Source organism: Centruroides sculpturatus, unplaced genomic scaffold, assembly GCF_000671375.1.
Source record: "Centruroides sculpturatus isolate CEXI.00-Female unplaced genomic scaffold, Cexi_2.0 scaffold686, whole genome shotgun sequence".
Taxonomy (NCBI): domain Eukaryota; kingdom Metazoa; phylum Arthropoda; class Arachnida; order Scorpiones; family Buthidae; genus Centruroides; species Centruroides sculpturatus.
Window position 1 is genome coordinate 351,999 of NW_019384905.1, and position 27,221 is coordinate 379,219.

The 27,221-nt window shown below is 31.6% G+C and overlaps 1 protein-coding gene across 1 annotated transcript in view; it reads right to left on the reverse strand.

Moving 5' to 3' along the window:
* The window catches only part of LOC111631552 (dynein heavy chain 10, axonemal-like), a gene marked incomplete at its 3' end in the record, with an annotated part of 405,219 nt that overhangs the window by 349,364 nt on the left and 28,634 nt on the right, over window positions 1-27,221 (reverse strand). The window contains exons 6-10 of the mRNA XM_023375809.1: window positions 22,454-22,675; window positions 16,338-16,409; window positions 8,121-8,351; window positions 3,400-3,639; window positions 2,420-2,626 (exon numbers count right to left, since the gene is read on the reverse strand). Coding sequence (XP_023231577.1) covers window positions 2,420-2,626; window positions 3,400-3,639; window positions 8,121-8,351; window positions 16,338-16,409; window positions 22,454-22,675 — 972 coding nt within the window. The remainder of the gene's footprint in view (window positions 1-2,419; window positions 2,627-3,399; window positions 3,640-8,120; window positions 8,352-16,337; window positions 16,410-22,453; window positions 22,676-27,221) is intronic.

Genomic DNA, 27,221 nt, shown 5'->3' on the forward strand with positions numbered 1-27,221 from the left:
AAAAAAAAAAAAACAAAGTAATAAATGAAATTCGTCATAGATCTTTAAATAAAGATACTTTAAATTTAATAAACTTGGCCATCTTGTCCAAAACTGTGTTGCGAAATCTGGATTTTAAAAATATAATAAAGAAAAACATACATATACATATACCTAAAAATTGCATATTATTTAACAATCAATCAAGGGTATTTGTTGCACTTTTCCTTCAAATCTTAACTGATAATAATTTTGTTTTTTTTTATTATTATTATTATTTATTCTCGTTAATTTTATTTTAATATTTATTTATTTATCGCGGATAACAATTTAACATAAATTAGATTTTTAAAAGATTTTCTTGTCCTTTTTATAAAATTAATGCATGCCACATTAAAACGATCAAGTTAAAAAAAAAAAAAAAGGAGGTAATCTTTCGTTCTTAATCATTTTTATTAATCAACTTTTAGTTAAATTATTTTAAAAATTCGATATTTAATTTGCATTAATTCACTAATCCAATCAGATACTTTCAGACAAATCTTACTTTGATCCACTAGCCCGGGCAAAAAATACTATAAATCACAAATTTATGCTCACTCGGTCTTAGTGTCACTTTTATCTGACATTAAGGTTTTCAATTAATCAATGTGACAAATTTATTTTCGGAGAAAAAAATAAAGCACAATAAAAATAAAACTCTCAAACGATTGACTGATGTCATACTTAATTCCCAACAAAGAATCGTTAAGATTAAGGACGGGGAGAGAAAAGAAAAATAGTAAAAACGATTATGAAAGACCGTCAATGATTGGATAATCCTACCTGTGGGAAGTTTTGTGGTTATACCACGGAAATCAGCAAGAGTTGCGAGACATGTTCCTGCAGCAGGACTTCTCAAACCCGTGGCTCGACTACCATTTTCTCCATTTCCCTCTTGTTTCTCTCTCCTTTCTGTTGTCAAGTCGTGTATACATGCCGAAGGAGGTAACGAAGCTTGACCCAAAAGAACACCCTAGAAATTCAATAAATTCATTCAGATTATACATTACGACAAATAAGTTAAATTTTTTGGGATGGGATAAAAACCTCTTTAATTATTCCAAAATGGAAAGTGTCTCCATCTATTGACCTTATGGGTTATTTCTAAATGGAAACATTTTCTGAAAAATCTAGCATAAACACTTAAAAAAAAAAAAAAAAGTAATGTAAGTCCGAATTAAATCCTAAAACTTTGAATAAGACGTATTATAACTTGTGACTGTAATTATATTTATTTAAATAGTAGTAACTTGTATAGAGAAATGTGATGTCTCCGGTATTACAAATTTTCTATTTTCTATTGCCTTTAAATCATTAAATTTATAATATATAATATTTTTTTCTCATCATAAAAATTGTATATATTGTGTAACGTTCCTACACGTATTTGAACAGAGTACTTATTTACAATTAATTTTGAGATCAATTGGAAAATGCTCGAGAGCAGATACTCTGGAAACTTCATAAATTACTTCGGATGGGAATAAATTTTCAGAACTCCAGGGCAAATTCAAACTACTTCAAACAATCGCTGTAATATCTATCTACATATATATATATATATAAAAATAGTATATTAAATATTTCTTTAATATTGCTATATACTCTCACACTAAGGAGTTCAATTGTATTCTCCGAACTTACTTAGCTTGCTGAGAATTTTTTTTTTCTTAAAATGGCAACAAAAACGAAGCTATTATTTCCATCTCATAATGGTCTTTTGATATATATAAATTGAGTCTTTAATTTTACAGTTAAATCGTTTTATTAATCACAGATTAACAACATACAAATTAATCCTAAGAGTACTATTTAACTTTCAAATGTATCCTTTTACCTTATGAAATATCATTAAAATATATTTTAAAACTAGAATTATCTTACATCAGTTAGTTAAGAGCAGAACTTGTATATAAAGGCCTAAAAAAAAAAAAAAAAGTATGTTATAAACTGATTAATAGGATGCATGTTTTAGAAATTCCACAAATGCCCAAGTTCCATAACCCTAGTGAGTGGGCAAAATTGTCATGTCTGACAATTTTAGTGGCATTTATGTCTAGATAGCAGAATAGTTTGTCTATGTTTTCACAAAGAACAGAGCAAACAACAGTTTATCTTCTAGTTAAAAAGTTGTTAAAGTAGTGAAAAAGAAAATACTCAGAAAAATATACAATCATTAAAATATGAAATACTAATGAACACTAAAAACTTGAAGAAAACTGATTTATTCTCAAAAACAAATAATGTGAATTTTTGATAATTCAAACTTTTATAGTCTTCCTCTAATGTTAAATATTATTAACGTTAATGTTAAATTAAAAAGATTCAATTATATTGTACAGCATTAAAATAAATTCAATTTCTTAAAAACTGTAATATAATTTATTATTTATAATACCTCTTTATAAGGCATTTTAAAAATTTTTTTGACATCACAAGTTGTAGTCACTAATTCACATAAAGACCAAACAATGCGTTCTAATAATGACATCATTCCATCATCATGTCCATAATGCTGAGATAAAATCCACATCATTTTGAGTCCATTAATTAAAACTGGAATAGTTTCAAGTGCAATATTTAATGGGGTACCAGGAGTTAAATTCTACAAAAGAAAATTTTACATGTTATTTTAAACTAATTAAAAACAAAAGTTTATCAAAAAATAATACTACATATTAATTCAAAATGCATTTGCTTATAATTTATTTTTTAAAATGTGAGAATTCCAAACGTTTTTTAAAAATAAATAGTAAATTTTTATACAATGTTACTGATAACTTAAATAGTGACCAAAGTTGAAGAAATTCTAATATTTTCAACCCTGTTAACATGATATATAATCTATCTTAAGATATAGACAGATGACAGTAGATTGTCTCCTTGCTTATTTACTTTATCCCATCATCTTTTCTAATTGATATGCCTGAAGGTGATCCATTAACCAAGTCAAAAACATTAACATTCCTTCCATCATTCCTTTTTTAATGCAATTATTAGGTTAATTTTCATTATTTTTATAAGAAATTTGTGAAAATTTTTGATAAAAATGAAATTTTATAATAATTTAATAATTATAACTTTTTACAATAAAAATTATTGAAATCATGATAATGATGACTTCATCTACTATTAAAAGTGTATTGGTTAATTCAGTAAATTAATTATAGTGGCTAGTTCATCCCTGATAATTTAAAATCAATTTTCTTTATATTTGTAGAAAATGTAATTTGTTTGATAATGAATAAACTAATATTCACTGGAATTTCAGGATATAACATCTTTATAAACTTGAAAGGTATAGTTAAAATTAATTAAAGATAATACTTAATTTTAAAATATCAAATTATTTATTTTCAATAGAATATTAACACTTACCTGAAAACATTTTTCTAATGTACTTAAAAATCGCACATTATCATGAGCTTCTTTTAAATGACTCTCAAGTTTTTCACAATTATCTAAAAAATTTGACAATACAAAACTCTTTGCTATTTTCAGAACTTCTTGAACTTGAATAACTTCTTTGTGTTTCAACTGTTCAACAATTGCACTTAATCCTGCTTGACGTTCTCTCCAAATTTCAATTTCTACTAATGGACTCTTACCAGGAATTGTCTATGAAACATTTCAAATATGAATTAAATATATAATATCTATTAAGCTTTTTTAAAAGTTGTTATTATTCTTATATAAAATCACATGTAATTAAAAAAAAAAATAATAATAATAATAATAATAAAGGAATATACAATGATTTAGAAACTAAATCACCATGACAGACTTTATATCATACTAGCTGCAAGGACCCGCTTCGCTGGGTTTTTATTTGTATGTAATATAGTTTTTTATATATATATATAAAAGACTGTTTTTCTAAGTAATCTAGAATCTAGCTGCAAGGACCCGCTTCGCTGGGCAAAAAGTAACAATAGTGAAGATTAAGATAATTACCCAATCTTACCCATTTTCACAGAATGCAATAATTAGGTCCCTTGTTTCCAGACTAATTAGAGAATTTTTACATTTAGTCAAACAAACTATTTTCAACGTTTCTGGAACGTTTACAATCGTTCTATAATTGAACCAATATTCGAATTTTATGTTCGAATTTAATTCAAACAAATTCGAACAAAACATTTGAAATAGAAAGCCACTTTCAACCACTTTCAGCCTCATATCCCCCACACCCTTATAGCTATCGAGACGCGACCACCCCTATGCACGAATGGAGACTTGGGGCTACCACCACATACAAACACCATTCACGTGTGATGTGTAGTTTTTGTGGAAAAGTGAAATATAGGGACACACACGTCCATATATATATATATATAAATACAGAAAACCTGCTGGTATTTCAATTAAGACTATCAAATGGTAAAACTGAGTTTATCTTCTAACAAAGTCTGTTTTAATTAATCAGGAGACAAAGTTCAGTTGGCAAAAGAAATTTTTATTATCTGTGTATTTTGGGATTAAAACATCCCCTCTTCAGGTGGGATTTGTACTGTACAGTACATTATATTACATAGATGTACATTATATTAGATAGATGTATATTATGTACTGTACAGTACAAATTGGGATCCCCCAATTTGTACTGTACAGTACATAATATACATCTATGATTAATATCACAATATGCTGCTCAAAACATTTTTGTGGAAAATTCAATTTTCACTGCTCAAATCTTATCTCCCAAATTTTAAATGCCATTAGAATTTACCAGAAATATATCTAAAGGCTATTAAGATTTACCAGGAAGATAAGATTTGAGCAGTGAAAATTGAATTTTCCACAAAATGTTTTGAGGAGCATATTGTGATATTAATCAGAGATGTATATGTACAAATCAGAGGTACATATATACAAGAGGGAATGTTTTAATCCCAAAATGCACAGCAAATAAAAATTTCTTTTGCCAACTGAACTTTGTCTCCTGATTAAAACAGACTTGGTTAGAAAATAAACTCAGGTTTACCATTTGATAGTCTTAATTGAAATACCAGCAGGTTTTCTGCATTTATATACAAAAAAAATTTATTTTATTCTAATATCAAAATGTTCCAATTATAAAATTTAATCAAAAATATGTATGAACTCTTATAACAATTGTAGTGAATCGAAATGCAAATGTTTATAAAGATGACTCATTTACTTTTTACACAATGACCATATTCAATATGATGGATGATGTGGTATCACTTTTTGACACAGTCCTTCCTGACATCCTACAAGAGGTTTTGCTAGCACTTATTCCAACAAAAAAGAAATATTTGTTTCAGTGATGTGAATGTTATCTGTACATTTTATCATCAAAGGTTTAAAATTTAGTGATCAATTTTTCAATACAATATTACCAGAAAAAAGTTTAGTGAGAATGTGAGAACTTGTTGAACAATTAATTCATAATTAAAGAAACTCCCCAATAATGATCAGTATAGATAAACTTGAATTAATTATTTCAGGGTGGGCTGGTGCCCCACCCTAGCACCATCCACAATAGCAGTTCTTTCAATATGAAATCTGAAAAATTACAATCATTACAATTAAATCTTACAATAGGAATATTTCACTAATGTTTCAAACAAAACAGTCCTATATAAAGGATGTTACATAAATCCAGGTTATTTGCAATTACCTACAAATTTTGGTTTACTAATTCAAAAAATCTAATCAAATAGAAATAGCAACTGTGAGAATCTGAACTCACAATGTTACTTATTAACAACATAACTAAATCACAACATAACATCTTGACAACACAACTTTGTCGAATAACTGTCAACTTTCACACCTAAAGGTAGATCATCTTTTAAGTTCTCAGTGTCGAAAGTGACCCTTCTCATAACCTCCCAACCTGCTGTCTTGATTTCATCATTTTAATATAACAACTAATGGGCAGTCAAGGCAGTCGTCTCCTATTCCTCTAAGATTAAAGTCATCAAAAATTTCCTGTGTTAGTGTCTAATTGTACTCTATCAGATTTTCACATTACCCTCAGTCAACTGCACCTTGAAGAAGAATTTTCCCAATCAACCTTGATCCAGAACTTTCCCTATCCAGACTTGTCCTGAACAATCCTAATCCAGACAACCTCAAGACCCTAGACATCCAAGTTATCATGAAATCCTAATCAAGGAGCATCACCATCAACTCCAGGTATTTACTTGTGAACAATTGTAAACTCTCTCTCTCGCACAATCGCTAGATAGATAGGCTAAGCCAATATAACATGATATATATTGAATATTGTATCATATACTTCTTTTTGTTGAAATAAAACGATTATTTTGTTGTTAACTTTAGTGTCTGAGTGCCTTACTTCTGTTGTGCTGTCTCACAGTCTGCATCTGGAAACCAATTGCTTACTCACATGGCCACTCACATGACCTACTTTCAAACCCAAAACAAACTCACCACGGCACTTCTTCGATGGCTCGTCAGGACTGACACCACTGTGTCAATGAGACACAGTAGTGTCAGTCCTAACAAGGCATTAAAGAGGTGCTGATCCTCTAGTCACACTATATTAGATGAAGATAAAATATTAATACAGATGAACAAAACAATAAAAATTGCCTCTTATAGTAAAAATTTGAGAAATCACTTCATTTTTCACAACTCTTTGGCATTCTTTGGCAATGTTTATACTGCTAATACACCATATTCACCAATTAGAATTTGTTTTTACCAACTATATCCAGGTACAGCTTGGCATCATTGTTAAACATACCCATGAATAATTTATACTGGGACATTTATCTCTGCACAGCACTACTATTATTCTTTTATTTTATAAAGTTTGCTGTTTAAAATTTCCAAACTTATAATAAATTGAAAACCTATTTTTATACCTAATTTGATAAACAATCTTTATAATTCTGTTCATTTTGCTGTATACTTTTCAGATGTACGGAAGATAATGAGACTTACACTACAGCATAATAATATACAACTGGTCACTTTAGTCAAATATTAAAAATATGGTGTGATAGCTTCCTTTCAGCTACTTTATTTTTACTTATCATTTATAACACTAAAATATAGTTTTTGTGAATTTTAAAATCTATGTTTATATTTAAATTTAAAGTTTTAATGATTTCAAATTTTAAAATATTCAAGACTTCATTTTGTGAGGATCCGAATCCAGTATGTTTATCTCATTTCATCATTTCACAGTGTAGCTATACTTTCGTTCAATAACTGTCAACTTTTACACATGGGAGCTAAACATCTGTTAAATTCTCAGGCTTATTAATGACGCTTTCTCATCACCTTTCGACCCCAAATCTCCGTTTCAACAATACAACCTGAAAACAGAACAACAAAGTGAGGCAGTCGTCGCCCCGTCCTTGAAGAGATCAGTCTCAAGTTCCGTATCTTTTTCCGTGTGCATTGTGCTTTTCACTGGACCATCAGACTTATTTAAGTGTCTATTCTCTGGATTAACATCGACCCGAAATACTTGATTGCCTAACTGGACTAACTTCGTTGTCAAGACCTACTAGCAACTCACTAAAACTCAAGGTATTTATCGCCATGCACAACTTATGTAAACTCTCTCTCTCGAGAACTGCGGATCTGTAACCAAAATCTTAGATCCATTTTAATGTCTATTATCTATAACTAATATCAACTGTAGCAAAGATCTCTAACAGCTAGCATATTTCAAATCGATATATTTTATACCCTGTATGGCCTATGGTTACCAATTAAATAGTTGTTACGTTAGCCCGTCTCTGAGTAAGTCACTTCCAGTGCGCTGTCTCTCTCTCCATCCCAAATCAGTTCGCTCACACACGCGATCGTTTGCGCGAGAACACAATGGTTTCTGTGTCTATCCGTAAAGACACAGTGGTGTCAGTCCTGACGAAACTTGTCATTTCGATCTTCGCCAATGCAATGGCAACCCTTCGGTCATGTGGTGCCGAAGTATAGGGAGGCCCTTCAGCATTGTCACAATTTTATATATTTTGAATAATGATCAACTTAAAATATTTTAAAAATTTTGAATATTTCTTATTAATAGTGAAATACTATTAATAAGAAATTTATATACACTATTCAAACACTAATTATATACAGAAAATTACCTTTTCTAAAATTTCAGTCATCATTTTTTGTATAGACTGTCTCCAAGAGATCATCAAGTCTTCAATTTGAGTAACAAATGCTTTATCATGAGCCAAACTATCAATTGATACATTGTTTGGGAAAGTTATAAATTCTAATTGTATTTTGTTTTCAAGTTGTTTTAAGGTTCGATTCATAGTAATTCCAAATTTCTGTATTGAACTTAATAAAATCTCTTGAATTCTTGAATACTAGATAAAAATAATTTAAAGATGAATTATACCTTACAATTAATTTTATAACATATATAAATATTACCATAATTGTTGTTAAATACTAATCCACTTTTACTACATCATTAAAATCATTAAACATAGAAAATATAATGATGTAGGAAAAAATATCTAAATTTTAACCTCAAATATTAAAAAAAAATATTTTTTTTGTTATTTATGTGTGCCATATTCTATAATATACAAAAATTTTCAGAAGATATTGACAAAATATTTTATATTTTGTCAATATCTTCTAAATATTTTATATTTTGTCAATATCTTCCAAGATATGATAAAATTCAATTTAATAGGTATAATTGAAATAATACAAACTGTTCATTCTAAGATAATTAACACTTATTTTTGATTAATTTGAGAATGAAGAATTATGCTGATTTAAACAGTTGGCATATGATTTCTGTGTGATGTGCTATAGCAATGGTTCTTAACCGGTGTTCTGCAACCATAAAAAAAAGATTTTAAAGTTTTTATTCAAATTTATTCCCATTGTTCCATGTTTCTATTTTATTCAATACATTAAAGTTTATTAGTTTATTGCTTCATTGTTTCATGAGAATACTGAACATGGAATTGCTTATTAATTTTTGAATATATCGACGCTAATGTGCCTTGTAATAAAAAGTATGTGAATGGTGTTCCACAGCCTCAAAAAGGTTGAGAACTACTGTGCTATAGGTTTGCATTTTGATAAGTGCTAAATTCTTTTTTATGAATAATTCTGTCTATCCTGAAATCTCAATTCCTATTGAATTAATGTTATGCATTTGGACTAGCCCAAAAGGGCTAGATGGCCTTGGGAATTGTGGCCAAGAGGGTATGAGTGTGGGAAGTACATGGTCATTCAATTCCTACAACTGCAGGACAACACATCTTGTTCTTGTTGCTCTAACTAGTTTGTAACAAAGACAAACTGTAATAAAGAGTATCCCATTGTCTAAGCTTGGCTGTCTGGATTAGTAAACTATGGCAAACACACAATAAATGGCAACAAGGATGGGATTCTGAAAATCCGCTGATTCAATAGTAATGCAATGCTCACCAGTTAAGAGCGTCACCTGGATTCATAAACTAATACTTCAGAATCATAAGTGCAGTGTTTATTAAAAGGGAATATTATTATAATGGTTACACTCAGAACTTTAATAAAACCTTTTGAGGCCTCAGAACCAACTATGTGGGATTCATACTATGAACATTTAGTGTTTTTTTCAAGGAAATGATATTACTGACCCTCAGAAAAAAAGGCAGTATTTTTGAATATCTGTAGGGCTAAGAAGTATGCCATTATTTGTTCTCTGGCAGTGTTCAACAATCCAACAGCTAAATCATATGATGAGCTAATATAACTCATCAAATCTCATTTCTCACCGAAACCTGAAATATTTCAGAGATTTTTATTCTATTGGAGGAACCAGCACACCAGAGAAAATGTTGTCAATTTTATCATGGAATTAAGGAAACTCTCTGAACATTGGAATTTTTGGTGGTTCAGGTTCTCTGGATGTAATGCTGTGGGACAGATTAGTGTTGGCTTGAAAGACGAATCTTTATAGAATCGATTGTTCACTGAGATATCACTTAGTTTTGCACAAGCACAAGAAATGGCACTGGCTGCAAGAATAGCTAATCAGCAAATGACAGAAATTAGAGGATTCAATTTGACATCTGTTACACTGCAGACCCAAGGCCAAAGGCAACAATTTAAGGATAATTTAGAAAGATCACACAAAAAATGTTCAGGATGCGGAGGAAATCACTCAAGGAATCGGTGTAAATTTAAGAATGTCAAATGCCATCATTGTAAAAAGAAAGGACATATTCAAAGAGTCTGCTGGAGTAGGCTAAACCTAGTAGGACATTCCCTTGTAATCAAAATACTCAAACCATGGAAACAGAAGATTTAGATACCTTTCACCTGAAGGTTGTGCAAATAAATAATGTTGGTGTTCTTAGATAAATAACAACTGTCTACATTAATGGCTTTCTGTGTACCATGGAGGTAGACTCAAGAGCTTAGATTACTATCATTGATAAGAACACATTTGATCAATTATATCCAGTTGGCTTGCCTCAGCCAGATCCCCATATATTCTGAAAAACTATAATAAACAACCAGTAGAAATCCTGGGGCAGTGCCATGTCAAGGTCAAATATGCTTCATTTGAAGGAGACCTTCCCTTATTGATTGCAGCAAAGTAGTGTCAAGGGCTTCTGGGATTAAACTTGTTTGAACCATTGGGAATAAAAGTAACAAGTATCCATAGTTTGATTCTGATGAAACCATGTTGTTGATTTTATCTTGCTTCTTTACTAATCTATCACACTAAGGTGACATTATTCAACACTTGGCAGATTATTCACCACTTTATTCAGTTGGTGAATAAAGTGGTGAATAATCTGCCAAGTGTTAAATAATGTCACCTTAGTGTGTCTGTAAAGAAGCAAGGTATCCATAGTGTTAAGCACTCAATCTTGGAAGATACTATGCAAAAGTTTCTGGACATTTTCAAGGAGCTTGGAACTTTAAAAGTACACCCATACATTTGCATCGCAATCCAAAGGTTTGTCCAATCCAGTTAAAGGCAAGAAAAGTGCCATTTGCTCTGAGACCTAAAATTAAGGAGGAGTTACAATGAACACAGGATCAAGGAATCATTGAACAGTGAACTATTCAGAGTGAACTACACCTATCTATCTTCTCAGCAATATTAGCTATTATATTAATAAATAAACACACCTGATTTGTATTTGCCGAGTTAATTTTCTTTATTCTAACGTTTTCAGCCTATTTGTATACGCCATCTTCAGGCTTTAACGTTGTTCGTTCCAATGGAACCAATAGTTCGAAATTCATTTGAATTTGAACTTTTAATGACAACTTACGTGTATAAATAAATAGTTAACAATAATATCAAAAACGTGTTGCAACTTAACAATAACATGAAAAATGTAAATTAAAATATATATGATAAAATATAATCTAAAATCGTGTTGCAACTTAACAATAAAAACAAAAAAATTATATCATCTTTAACTGAGTCTGAACAACTAATTCCTAAAAACTCCAGATCATACAAATGTTTATGAATTACTAGCTGCAAGGACCTGCTTTGCAAGGTTTTTAAAAAGTAATGATAGTGAAGATTAAGATAATTACATTATAGCCAATCTTACCCGTTTTCACAGAATGCAAGAATTAGGCCCCCTGTTTCCAGACTAATTAAAGATCTGGTCCCGATTCTATTTNTCAATTTTATATTTCCAAGCCGTTGGTAATGCTTTTGCATCTTTTGCATTTAGGCATCTGTCCCTCATCTTACTTTTGTAAATCTCTATTTTTTCCATTTCCATTGTGATGGAAGGTGAGTGCCCTGTTCTAACAATCTTGGCTTCATCCCATTTGATTACTGCTCTGTCTGACTGTGCCATATAGGAGTATATAGGAGTGACCAGAAGGAACCTTAAAGTATGAGTAAAGGAGCACAAATATAGTATAAAGAAAAAACTCAATAGCACAATATTAGCAAGTATGGCACAGTCAGACGGAGCAGTAATCAAATGGGATAAAGCCAAGATTGTTAGAATGGGGCACTCACCTTCCATTGCAATGGAAATGGAAAAAATAGAGATTTACAAAAGTAAGATGAGGGACAGATGCCTAAATGCAAAAGATGCAAAAGCATTACCAACGGCTTGGAAATATAAAATTGAAAAAAGTATGGGTTTTAATAATCCATAAACATTTTTATGATCTGGAGTTTTTAGGAATTAGTAGNTATAGCTATATATATATATATATAAATGGACATGTATGTCCCTATATTTCACTTTTCCGCCAAAACTACACATCGCATGTGAATGGTGTTTGTATGTGGTAGTAGCCCCAAGTCTCCATTCGTGCACAAGGGGGGTTGCGTCTCAATAGCTATAAGGGTGCGGGAGATATGGGGCTTAAATTGGTTGAAAGTGGCTTTCTATTTCGAATGTTTTGTTTGAATTAAATTCAAACATAAAATTTGAATATTGGTTCAATTATAGAACAATTGTAAACGTTCCAGAAACGTTGAAAATAGTTCGTTTGACTTGACGTGAACAGGAGACGTTCAGAAATAGAATCGGGACCAGATCTTTAATTAGTCTGGAAACAGGGGGCCTAATTCTTGCATTCTGTGAAAACGGGTAAGATTGGCTATAATGTAATTATCTTAATCTTCACTATCATTACTTTTTAAAAACCTTGCAAAGCAGGTCCTTGCAGCTAGTAATTCATAAACATTTGTATGATCTGGAGTTTTTAGGAATTAGTTGTTCAGACTCAGTTAAAGATGATATAATTTTTTTGTTTTTATTGTTAAGTTGCAACACGATTTTAGATTATATTTTATCATATATATTTTAATTTACATTTTTCATGTTATTGTTAAGTTGCAACACGTTTTTGATATTATTGTTAACTATTTATTTATACACGTAAGTTGTCATTAAAAGTTCAAATTCAAATGAATTTCGAACTATTGGTTCCATTGGAACGAACAACGTTAAAGCCTGAAGATGGCCTATACAAATAGACTGAAAACGTTAAAATAAAGAAAATTAACTCGGCAAATACAAATCAGGTGTGTTTATTTATTAATATAAGTGAACTATACCTGTTGTTACTGTCCTTAAACCATATGGTAAAGTTAGGCTATGTGAAGATTACAAATGTACATTCAATAAGGCTCTGGGAAACCATCTGTATCCAGTTCTGGCTGTCAGTCAAATTCTTGCAGAACTCACTGAAAGTCGTCATTTTATCAAGTTTGGTCTGTCACAAGCTTACCTACAATTAGCTGTTGATTAAGCTTCAGCTATGACACAGACAATCATGATGCATCAAAGGGCATTCAAATGCAAATGTTTGCAATTTGGGATATCTTCCATTCCTGAAACATTCCAGCATTTCATTGAAACACTGTTGGCAAGCATTCCAGTTTTGCAATATTTTGATTATGTCTTAATCAAAGATTCAACACTTAAGGAGTTGGCTAAATGATTGTGGGAAGTCCTTTGATGTTTTTCTGAATCAGGACTGCAAGTTAACAGAGATAAGTGCATCATAGGAATCCCTTGCATTAAATTTTTGGGTATCAAAAGAATGATGAGAAAGGCATCAAACCTACGAAAGACAAGGTAAAAGCTATCTGGAGGCACCTACATCTAGGAATAGGGAAGAACTTCAGGCATTTTTAGATCTGTTGAATTTTTATCATGTGTTCCTGCAAGACAAGGCAACAGTAGCCAAACCTCTTCATTGCCTACTCAACAAGGGATCACAATGGAAGTGGAATCAAAGTCACGAGAAAGCTTTTGAAAAAGTAAAAATGCTGTTGTCAACTGATGCACTTCTAGTCCATTTTTGATGAAAGAAAGTCGATTATTTTCACCTGTAACACTTCTCAATATGGGATAGGTGCGGTGTTGAGTCATGAATTAGAAGGTGGAGTTGAAACACCTGTCATGTACTATTCTAGATCCATGAACACAACTGAATGCCAATAGGCACAAATTGATAAATAAGCACTTGCCAGGAATTCAAGATGTTAAGAAATATGGACATAAGTTTGAAATTCACAAGCCATTATTGGGTCTCTTGTCTTGTGACAAAGCTACACTGCCCATATCAACACCTAGACTGCAACAATAGTCTCTGGTACTAAGCACTTACATCTTGTTTATAAACCAGGCAAATCAATTTCTCATGCAGGTGGACTTAGTCGGTCGCCTCAACCACTTACTACAAGTCATGACACAATAAAGATTTATTTCTAGAAGCACTAGATAAATTACCATTACAGACCAAAAAGACTGCTCAAGATTGTATACTATCATGAACAGGGTGTGGAAGGGGTGGCCAACAGAAAACCTAGATGCAGCATTTACACCATTTGCCTAGAGGAAATTGGAACTCAGCATACAGAGGCTGCTTACTGTGGAGATGCAGAGTTGTTGTACCAAAGAAAGCTCAGGCTCACATATTGGCCATACTTCACAATGCTCACCAAGAATTTGTTCATACTATTCTTGCACACAGCTATGTGTGGTTGCCTGGCATGGATCAACAAACAGAAAATATAGTAGGTGCTTGCACTTCTAGACAGTGACATCATGAGACTGTCCAAAAAAATCTTGATCAAGACTTCATATTGATCATGATGGTTCTTTCCAGGGAGCTTTGTTGCTGATTGTCTTAGACTCATATTCCAAATGGCTTGAAGTAATCAAGGTTAAATTAACCAATTCCAAATGTGCAATCAATGCATTGAGGAAGTTATGGAATCCCTGATGTGATGGTATCAGATAATAGAACAGGATTTTCATCATCAGAATTCCAAGAGTTTCTGGAAAGAAATGGAATCCATCACATTTTAATTGCACTGAGACACCCATCATCCAATAGGCAAGCAGAGAGTATAGTCTAAACTACAAAGGATCACTGTGATGGATTATCTCTGGTAACTAAAATTGCATCATTTTTATTGGCTCAACATGCTACTCCTAATGCTGCTATAGGTGTCTTTCCAGCAGTTACTAATAAACCATTGCTTGAAGACCTGTTTGGATAAATTAGATGAGATGAGAATCAAGCAGATCATAGTTGTTCAAGAATTCAAGTTTTGCACCTTTGGATCTGGTATATGCTTGAGAATTTCCTTTGTACAATAAATGGGTCCCTGCAATGGTGATGAAAATGATAGATATGGCAACATATATGATCTAAAATAACGGTCTCATTTGAAAATATATTGTTTCCAAATGTGACCTTCATTAACGAACAAGCAGAGAAGATAGTCCAAACTACAAGGGATCACTGCAATGGGTTATCTTTGGTAACTGGAATCAAAGACTTGTGTCATTTTTATTGACTCAACATGCTACTTATTGTTGATCAGTTGACAAAGCATCAGGAATTACTTCAAGGAGACACAGGAAGAGAAAACAACAGTGGTAGGTGAAAAACCCCAACCCAGAATCTTTCCCATCATCAATGATGTCAGAGCTTCCTATAAACAATAAACAGTCAAGGTTGCCAGGAATTCAAGGTGTTAAGAAATATGGACATAAGTTTGAAATTCACAAGCCATTATTGGGTCTCTTGTCTTGTGACAAAGCTACACTGCCCATATCAACACCTAGACTGCAACAATAGTCTGATACTAAGCACTTACATCTTGTTTATAAACCAGATCAAAAGCAACCAGATCAAATAATGATCCCCAAAAGATTTCAGATGCAAGTGAACAAAATACAGAAAAGCCACATCCCAGTGATCTCCCATCAACACTGTTTGAACCAAGTGCATTCCTGCATGAATGGAAAACTATGTTACATAGAGAGAGAGATGTTATGTATTTGGACTTTGGGCTAGATCTGAGTGGTCATGGGGACTGTCGCCAAGAGAGGACAACAGTATGAGCATGGGAAGCACATGGTCATTCGATTCCTACAACTCAGGGACAACATGTCTTGTTCTTGTTGCTCCAACTAGTTTTTAACAAAGACCAACTATAATAAAGAGTATCCCAGTGTCCAAGCATGGTGTCTGGATTAGTAAACTATGGCAAACACAGAATAATTAAAGATTTAAAACATGTTCTCAGGAAATAAATGTGATTAAGACATAACATTTGTCATCTTTTGTATTAAAAATTGTCAAATCAATGAGAATACACAACTACTACTCTCCATACATTAATCAAATAAAACTTTCTTATCTTTAATCTATGAACAATTTGTACAATTTTAAAATATTTATATTTGTTTCTTAAATATAATTATTATACCAATTTTATTTAAATCAAATATTTAAACATTTCAATCATAAAATATATTTCAATATCAAATATTAAAAATTTTTTGCAGCCAGCTAAATTAAATTTAGAAACATTCTAAAATAATTACCTGACCAGTAAATTCTTCTTTATTGTAACAAAATTTAAAAACATCCTTAATATTGAAAAGTGGTAAAGTGATCTAAATTTTTAAAAATTTCAAAACATTAATACTTATTTAATACCCAACTAGATGCTTCTTAATTTCCACAACACCACCTTATCTCACTGAGAATTATTTATTACTTTTAAAAAAGATTTTTAACCTGTTCTACAGGCCATCTTCAGATTTTTTAAAAAGCCATGGAACATTAATAACTATTCTTTTTGAATAGAACAGTTAAAAACACATTTAAAATACAAAATTCTTTGGAATAATAAGTTATTTGAATCCAAAGAATAAATTACAGTAATATATATACAATTTAAAATAACAAAATAATAAAATATAATAATATAAAGGGAAAAAAGAAAAGAAAAAATTATATTCATAACACCAGTCGTTGATTGTATGAACATTATGCAGTATTCTCCAATAAGTTTTTTCAATCATATATTTTAACACTGTGAAAATATTTTTTATTTTCTTTTTTGTTTTTTTCCTTTATATTATTATATTTTATTATTTTGTTATTTTAAATTGTATATATATTACTGTAATTTATTCTTTGGATTCAAATAACTTATTATTCCAAAGAATTTTGTATTTTAAATGTGTTTTTAACTGTTCTATTCAAAAAGAATAGTTATTAATGTTCCATGGCTTTTTAAAAAATCTGAAGATGGCCTGTAGAACAGGTTAAAAATCTTTTTTAAAAGTAATAAATAATTCTCAGTGAGATAAGGTGGTGTTGTGGAAATTAAGANGTGAAATTTGGTACACAGTTAGGGTACGTCATGAAAACGCTCACTAAGAAGGGATTTTTCGAAATTCCCCCGCGGGGGGAGGGAGAGGATTAAGTCTTAACCGGAAAAACCGGCTTCTACTGTACTATTTTAGATGCGATTTTTTGTTTTTATCTGCATTTTAGTAGGGTACGCCAAGGAAATGCACACTTGGAAGGGATTTTTTGAAATTCTCCAGCAGGGGGAGAGGGAGAGCATTAAGGCTTAACCGGAAGAATGGCTTCTACTGTACTATTTTACATGCAATTTTTTGTTGTTTAGTCTTCATTAAGTACTTAAGTGTATTAAATTAATAACATTTCAGACATTGTTATAAATATTTTTATATATTTTGATTTTTTAACCAAATGTTCAAACCTTTTTAAATTCAAATTTGTTATTGCATATCGGTTCGATTATAGAATGATTGCAAACGTTCCAGAAAATTGATCAAATTGAAAATAGTTTGTTTGATTCTCAGCAATTCTCATCATTCTCAGTGGTAGATGTTATGTAACAATTACTATGGTTGTTGAAATACTGAATATAAATGGCATTGGCTTGCAAAACCTCCGCGGGTGAAGTCGCGGGTAACAGCTAGTTCCAAATAATTTTGTATTTTAAATGTGTTCTTCACTGTTCTATTCAAAAAGAACAGTTATCAATGTTCCATGGCTTTTTAAAAAACATGAAGATGGCCTGTAGAACAGATTGAAAACAAGTAAATAAATAATTCTCAGTGAGATAAGGTGTTGTTGTGGAAATTAAGAAAACATTAATATGTAACAATTTATTAAAATATTAATATTAAAAATTAAAAAATAAATTAATAGCTTTTTTTGTCAAAATTAATTTATGTACACAGTGTAGTTTTGAGTTTATGTAATTCTAAAACAGAACAATTTTTGATATTACAACACAAATTTAAATTTTTTTATTTATATTTTCATTATGTGTACCACTAGTAATGATGATACAGGATCTTTGTAACATTCATTGATACTGGTAACTTTTTGAGAGCTTGCTAACAGTGAACTTTACATTTTGGAAATGTATTGTATAATTTCTTATGTTTATTTCTATTTCAGTTTTATTAATTTTTTTTATTTCTATTTGTTAATATGTGTATTATTACTAATTGGAAACATCAAATCTAATCCTAATCCAATGTCTCATACTCCTCCTCCCTTCCCTCCTTTGAAGTTGTCCATATCTTTGGTTGGGAAATGTCAATGATTGCTAGTGAAACAGTTTTAAAAACTCAATGGCTGGAATCTTTTCTTCCCTTTACTAAGTTCACCTACTACTATATCTCAAAATTCGATTTCATTTTTGGAAAAGAGATTTTATGCAATTTTAACTAAACTCAAAGATTTATCAACCAAATTTGAATGACTGGCAAATTTGCATAAAGACTTTGATCACTTCACTAATGTTGAGAAGTTGGAGGAATTAACTAATTCAACTGTGCTTTCTACTTCTTAGACTTCTTATTTATTATATCTGCTGGATTCTTCATTCAATGAATGTAAGCAAAATAATATTGCCAAACTGAAAGGTAATTCAACAAAAATTTTAAGTTTAGCTTCTGACATTCTGTTTTCTGTTAAAAGATCTAATAATGACTCTAATATCTAATAATAATTTCTATGAAAGCTTTTAATAAAATTTTAAAAAATAATTTGGTGATGGCAGAGCTTGATCTTGTTCTGATAGAAAACTGATTTATAAGAATTTGCATAACAATCAAAGAAAGGACAAATGTTCCAGGGTCAGAATTTTTTATTTATATTGGATATTAAGAATTTGGAAAAGTAATCTTGTTCCTTTTTTCGGTGAGACCAAGGAAAAAAACAAATGTGATTGGTTCATGAGGGCCAACTGCTTAATAACTGATGGTGATAATTTTACTATATTTTAAAAATAATTTTATTGAATTTTTCATGAAAATATATTTTTCTGCTCAATATATAAATTTTCATTAGAAATTTTATTTAATTTTTTAAATTTCTATTACTACAGTTTCATGCAAATTACCTGTAGCAGTGTGTATATCCCATAAAAAACTAGGATGAAGACAAAATGTTTGTATGGCCTATACCTTTGACACTTGTAAAATTCCATCTTAATTATTAAAACATTGTTTTTTCTTGTTTTACTTTCATTATCAGTTCATTACAGATGTAATTATAAAATAATTGAAATGAAAAAAACAGAATACCAAGATCAAATCTAATCTTATAAGTGTAGAAAATGCAAATAGCTACTAAATAACTTTTTTATTTTCTATTTTATTTTTTTAATCTATTGCTTCATTTCTGTTTTATTTATCAAAAATCATTAATAAAATATTTAATAATATATAATAGTAACAATAAATGTTAAAACAAACTTGGAGAAAAATAACTTTTTATAAATATTTTCTAACGAATAGAAAATAGCTTTAATGTCAGTAATATCCAATGGCACTTGACAGCCATACAGTAAGGCAGTAAAAATGTCAGTTTACCACTCTAGAGTCCTGGAATTAAATATCAACAGAAATCTCCAAGAATTTCACAAGGACAATCTATCCCAGAAATGTTGGTCCCCTTTTCTTACAATCTGGCCATCTGTTACATATGACCAAATAATGCACAGTTTATATACTGTATGTTTCTAAATTCAACACTTATATCACTGGTGAGTTCTCCATTGAGTTCCTCTGTTGAATGATCTAATGACATGTTTTGTGGAAAAAAGAAATGTTTGCATTGAAAGATTGCTTTTCATGATGGCTGACTTAATTAAGGAGAAGGTGACAATTGTTGCTGCTTTGCTAAATAATTAAAGTAAGTCACTTAACCATTATTTGAATAAACCCTTTTATTTGAATGAACCCTTATCTGTATCATTTTCTTCTATACTGGGTCTTTCTTCAATAATTTGAATTTCTTGAATATTTATATCATTAGGAAGATGAAAAGAGGGCCAAATATCAGTCCTTATCAAATTTTGAACAAATTCATGGAGGTAGTTTGTTTCAGAAAAAAGCTTAATATTTCAATATTTCAAATTATCCAATATAATCATGCAATCACATGTTTTATCATATACAGATTGTTCATTAATCTGTCTGCTATTACAGCATCCATAAGAAGAGTGAATTGATAGTTTCTATAAGCAAAATTCACTTGTTTTATAGAAGCTGCCATGTTAGTTTGTTAAATACTCAATGGTCTTTCAAGTCATTGAGACGATCGAGTTCAATAGTAAGCCTGTGACAATTGCTCGTCATTTCTGTATATAAAATTAAATTGTCAATTATGAAACCTTTGTTTATAAGCTTCTAGAATATTCCATCACTTGGAGGGCAATAAACCCAGCAGGAGAGCAGAACAGGAGAGGATATATATTGACTCATGGTTGAGAAAGCAACTCTCTATTCTTGGTGCCATTACAAGAAGAACACAAAATCAACCAGCGATGATGAGACTGTGCAAAGGAAGAGTTACAGAAGTCAATGGACTCTGTTCCAATTGATGAGATGACCAGGAGGAAAATACTGCAATTGTGCAACACAAAAACTTGAGGAACTTCTCACATACTAGTGCCCATCTCCACTGTATTTTCAACTGTAGGATTGTCATGTATGAAAATTTACAGATTAGACTAATATGTAATTATCACAAAAAGACAAAATGTCTGAGTGTAACAGAAACCTAAAATGTCATAATATTTGAAAACACTCTAATATCATGTGTATCAAATTTGATATTAACTCAATTTCATGTTGAAAAAATAAAACTTTACAAGCCAACTTTGATGTCATGATGGACTTCAATGGACAACTCAAAGGTCCATTTAGAAACATCTTTTTCTCACTGTTGAGCCAATTGTTGAATATAGAAATGTACCCATATATGTATACATATACACATTTGAACAAGATATAATTCTGTACATACATATATATACAATGTACAGAATATATATACTGTACAGAATTATTCACTGTATATATATCCAATGTTACATGTTACATAATTTATCACTCAGCTATTATTCACTGTAGAGAATTATATCTTGTTCAAAACAAAAGATGTGCTTTCTTTATATCATAAAGATCTGATGAACTGTAATAATCAGGTTATCCAATAAAATGATGAAATTCTGTTTGATTCATCCTGTTTAGAAAAAGTTATTCCTATTTACATTGTATATTTTAAGCCAGCTGGAATAATAAAGTCAGCTTAACAATACAATGTGAAAGAAACTCACTCAAATGTTTATTTGGTTTAAATTCTGAAAAATCTCATGTGACATAAGGTTTCTTTGAGGTCCTCACTTATATTCAAAACATGATAGAAGTAAAAAAAGAGCATCTAGTGCAAATGAAAAGAAACATATGATAAATTAATCTGCAGAAGACATTTACCTTTTTTGAGAAATCTGAAAAGAGAAGATTGAAAATTTAAAATACGTCAAACTAAGTATAATAAAGCCACTTAACATCCCCACAGTCAGTATAAATTTAAATGGATTTACTCAAACTTTTGAGGTTATTCAGATCTGTGGGTTTATTTCTTCAAAATTACTTTTTTGTGTGTGTTAATATCAGGTGAGGTGTGAGTTGTGATGGTACCACAGGAGTCATTACATAAAAACCAAAAAATAATTCTAAAAATGTAACACAACAGCAAGAAATGTAATACAATAATTTACACAATTACAATTTTGAATATAGTCATTTCAAATTGGTCGATGGTATTTACATTTAATAAAATATAAAAATATAGAAGATAAAAAAGTTTTTGATATTCATCTTCACAATCACCAGCAATTTGAAATGAACTATTTGTTTTTTTAGTAATGGCAATAGCACCAGAAGGCATTTTAAACAATTTACTTTATTGCAGAGACATAGCCTCCATAAAAAGGTCATCTCTGTAGATGAATTTATGTCACTGGTGATTGTGAAGACAAATGTCTGAAGACTTTTTGTATTTTCATATTTTATTGAATATATTGTTTACAATAATCTGAAACTTAGAAAATGTGCTTTGGATAAACCTATATGTGGATTTATTCAAGTATTTTGGATTTATTTTTTTAAATAAGACTGGAAAGTGGGTTTATTTGAGCTTGTGAGGTAAATTTAAACCTGTGGGTCTAATCAAGTGTGTACAGTATAAATTAATGTAAACAAATAGTTAATCTTGTAATCTCTTCAGTAATTTCTATAATTTGTGACAAGCCACATTGTATGATAGAGTTATAGTTTGGCCTCGTCTGATATATATTATAATTAAAATTGCTTACTTGTTGTAACAATTGGCTAAGCATAAGAAGTGAATGACTTGTCACTACAGAAATATCAAATTGATTTGGCATTTTTTGATATGCTTCTTCCCAAGATGAAGGATTAGGTATAGATTCATTATTTATCTTCATCAAATATAAATAATTAAAATTTTTTTCTTCAGGAACTAGTAATTTCTGTACATGCAAGATTTTATGCATGATGATTTTCTTTGTGATGCTCTGAAAAATAAAATTGAAATTAATTAATTAATTTAAATTTAAATTAAAATAAAATCAATTGAAACATAATATTTCAGAAAGTGTGGATAAAATACTTATTGTCTGTCTTAATTGGATTTGGTTATATTTCATCCATGCAATTGGACAGATCTAAGTTTTTTGGGGACTAGGGCTTATTAAAGTCCAATGGGGTCCAATTGTTACCAAACCTAACCTATTAACTATATTTTATTATACGATAAGTGCTCATTGTTAATAAAAAGTATTAAAAATTTATGACAATAATTCAATTTTTGTGGACCCTAGACACGTGAAGGCCCAGGGCTTAAGTCCTATTAGTCCCTATGTAGATCTGTCCCTGCATGCAGTCAAAGTTAAGTCTTTATTAATAGCACTTCTTGGTAAAGTGTTAGTTTCTGCTTAGGTTTTGGTGGTGATGAAACATTTTGCTTTTAATCTATACTAATATTATAAAGAGGTAATGTTTGTAAGTTTGTATGTAGCGGGTAATCTCCGAAATTACTCATCCGATTTCAAAAATTCTTTCACCAATATTTACAATAGAACTTCAGGGTGGACATAGGCTGTATATTATTCCGTTAAACGTTCATGTAAATTAAAAGATATCATCTAGGTTAAGGCTTTTATGTTCAACAGATGGCGCTACGAGTACGACGATCTAAGTTTGCTTTTCTGTGAGGCATTACGCTTTTCTGTGAGGATGAACTAGAGCAGATCATCTTCTATCTATCTATATAAATAAAAAGTGTAATGTTCGTTTGTTCCTACCGATTCCTTTGAAATTTTGACACAACGCTGCATTTGAATATGCATGTGTTTTTATATAATATACATGTCGAAATTCCCTCCACTGGGGAGAGATGGACAGGATTAAGGCTTACCGTGAACAACTTGGCTTCTATTATACTATTTTAGATGCGGTTTTCTGCGTTTTTGATTGTGTTTTAATAGGGTATGTGAATAGAATGTACACTAAGAAGGAATTTTTCGAAAAATTCCCCCCCCACAATGGGGAAGTGTTATACATTTATAATAGATACATTTTGAGCCATAACAACACGTGGCGGGGTCTACTAGTATATAATATATACAGTTATATCTATAAGAGCTACTGTAGTTTTTATTTTAAATTAAAATATGAAATAGCTAGAAGTTTAAAAAAAATTTTAACAAAGCAGCAAAAAATAGGTCTTACTTAATGATTAATTAAAAATAATCATTAAAAGAATTGAGCGTATTAAATGATAGTTAGAAGTAATTATTACTATCCAAAAAACTTTATTTATACCATTATTTCTTTAAATAAATAACAACAAACATTTTTAGCTATCTTCACAGGTTTATTGATCACCACTAAATAGGACATTATCAACAAGAACTTCTCATGGATCAGCTTGATTTATGATGTGAAAGTAATGTTGTTTGATTTAGCATTTAAATATAACCTAAGTATTCAAATAAATAAATAGAGACTAAAATACAATAAGTGTAAATAAAGTATTAGCAATATGTCCTTCTGGATTGTCACAATTGGGGATTATTCCTCCTAGTGGTACAACATCCTCTATGCATTCATGAGCCCATGAACTATTAGATTTAAGTAAAAGTAAATAATAAACTTCTAATTATTGTGACAATGTGCAAAGTGTCCCTATGCTTCAGACAACAGGACCAAAGGGTCAACATTGCATTAGCAAAGACTGTAATGACTATTCATCAGGACTGACACCACTTGAACTTGAAAGTAAAGTTGAGATAGCTATCCTAGTTGGAGTTAGCCATGTGAAAAAAGGGAGGGTATAGAGGGATGAGTGAGGGGTAGAGTGGGGAAGGGGAGGTAGTGGGATAGAAGAGGGGAAAAGAGGTGGAAAGTGGAGATAGAGTTTGGGATCACATTTCTGATTAGCATCGCACTTACAAAGAAAACAGTCATTGATACAAATAATTTACAGATTGCCTTTCCGGCTAGATGGGTACAATAGTGAATACAGGACAAAATGTACATGGCAGTGGCCTGTCGCCAATGGTAATCTTGACAAAATAGAAAGTACTACATTAAAACACAGTTACTACACTAGTGGTATGTTACATAAAAGGACAATGTTATGTCAATAAAAGACCTCAGTGACAAGACTGCTGATTGGAGCAAAACACAGAGGATCACAGATGCAATCTAAGACCAGAACAAGAGATGCTATGCGTGACACGATGGGAAACACCTACAAAGTGCATGTCCATGGTTGCACAGAAACAGGCAACGAAGACAGTGGACAGATTCACCAGTCAACCAACCACAATGCTGGTGATGAGAGTGGTGATCCCACCAACTGTCAGTACAGAGTGAAACAGCAGAAGGATCCCCGCATGTTGTTTCAGATGGAGTCTGAAGAACTGGTTAGGTTTGACATAGGCCTGAGTTATACTTGAAGCGACTACAAGAGTTTATGAATTTGGCAAACAGCTCAAAGATCTCTTGATCCTCACAGAGGGTGTTGAGTTCAGGAGGCCAACAGAATCCCTTCCGTAGACAATGGTAGATGAGTTCTTCCCGCTGGCTTCCATACAGTGTACAGTGAAAGATGTAATGGAGGGCATCTCCTTCAGAGATACCATCACAACCACACCTGTCATTATTGATCTTTTTGAATCTTGTAAAGTACAAGGGAAAGTTACCATGACCAGACAGGCATTGCGTGATGACATGAGAAGTGGTGAAGTAGCTGAGAGCCTGTCTTTTATTAATCGAAGGAAGAAACTTGTAAGTGGTTCTGCCAGTGGTTGAGGTAGCCCAATCCTTTTGCCACTCCTCCATTATACAGTCTCTGATATTGTTCTTGATATGTGTGATGGGAATTTTAGAAAAAGTGGTGGTGATGTCTGTTGTGGTGACCTTTTTAGCAAGGGCATCAACGTGCTCATTGCCTTTATTACCTGTGTGCCCAGGCACCCAGATAAAACTGAGTTGAGCAAATTTTCTGAGGTTTCTGGCAAGATGTCTGACCTCCACGCCAGTCCTTGTGCACTTATTATTGCTCGAAAGGATATTAATCACATACATACTGTCTGTGTTGATACAGATGCTGCCATTGTAGATCCTCCTATTTTTAGTGATGGTGCTTAGAGCTTTATATACAGCTAGCAGTTCTGCCTGGTTGTTAGTGCAGTGCATGTGCGGCCTGCACATGCACTGCACTAACAACCAGGTAATATTGCTAATGCTGAATCTCATTCTCACTATCATAGATGATGAAGGCTGCACAGGTACTCTTATTGTTGCATAAGCCATCTATGTAGATGTTCCAGTGGACTCTGGTGTCTCTATAATGATTGTTCCTGATATTGATGGTATAGCTGCTGGTCTCTCCCAGGTTCATTCCAAGAGTACTTCCAGTAAGATAATTGTCTAACTTGTAATTAATAATGAAGTCAATTGAGTTCGCACTATTAAAGGGAATCAATCCCTTGCTACAGAGGTTTCATATCTCCTCAGTGGTAATATTCTGATGGTTAATGGTCAGCAAGTTCCACTGCCAGAAGATCTCTTTAATCCATAGGTGAATGGGGATAATGTTAGCTATAACCAGCAGTGCATCGGTGGGGGCCGTGTGATACGCCCTACAGATCCTAATAGTAGCAGGCCTCTGGATAGACAGTAATTTCCTCTTGTTATAGGCTAATGCCGCTCTGTTCCCCCAGACCTGCACTGCATACAGAATAGCAGGTTCTATCACTCCTCTGTAGATTAATTTACAGTTCCTACTGCCAAGTCCCCAGGTGTTTCTGGAGATGTAGTTGAAGAGGTTTACTCTCTGCTGAACCTTTTTACAGATTTCCATGATATAGATCTTCCAACTTAGCTTTGGGTCCAAGTAAACCCCAAGGTATTTAAGGCAAGATACAATTTTTAGTTTTTTCTTTTTCAGGTAAATGACCAGAGGGCACTGCAGCTGCTTCCTCCTGGAGTTGTGAGGCCCCAAAAATGAGTTGAAATTAAATATTTATTATTAGACATTTATTAAAACAGAAACAAAAAAAAATTGTCTATTGTTAAAAACCGATCAAAGATCGAATTAGTTGTGTTAGTCATAAGAAACCGCGATGAGAGAAAAAAAAATTTTATTGATGTAAACAGAATGTAATAATTTTAAATGATTAATTAATAATTGTAAACAAATGACCTCCAGTAGAGATGGACCTTTGAAAAGTCGTTCATATGCACATAATTAGAACATAGAAATTTGGAAAAGAGGAAAGATTAATGACGAAAAAGGACATCGCGTCGTGTCGTTAAATTTCAAAAACGTCACAGACTAGACAACAATGGTGGAAAATATGAGCGCAAGTTTCAAAGTTCCATCAACATTTTGCAGCCAGAATAACGGATGGTGTCAAGTAGATTCTTCAAGGCGGATCTTTCTCGTGACTCGAAAAGGAATCGTTTTTCGCTTAGAAACAGACGAGGGAGCCAATCAGAAAACAAATTGGAGAACGGAGATTGATATAATCCCCGATCTTCAAGGACAGA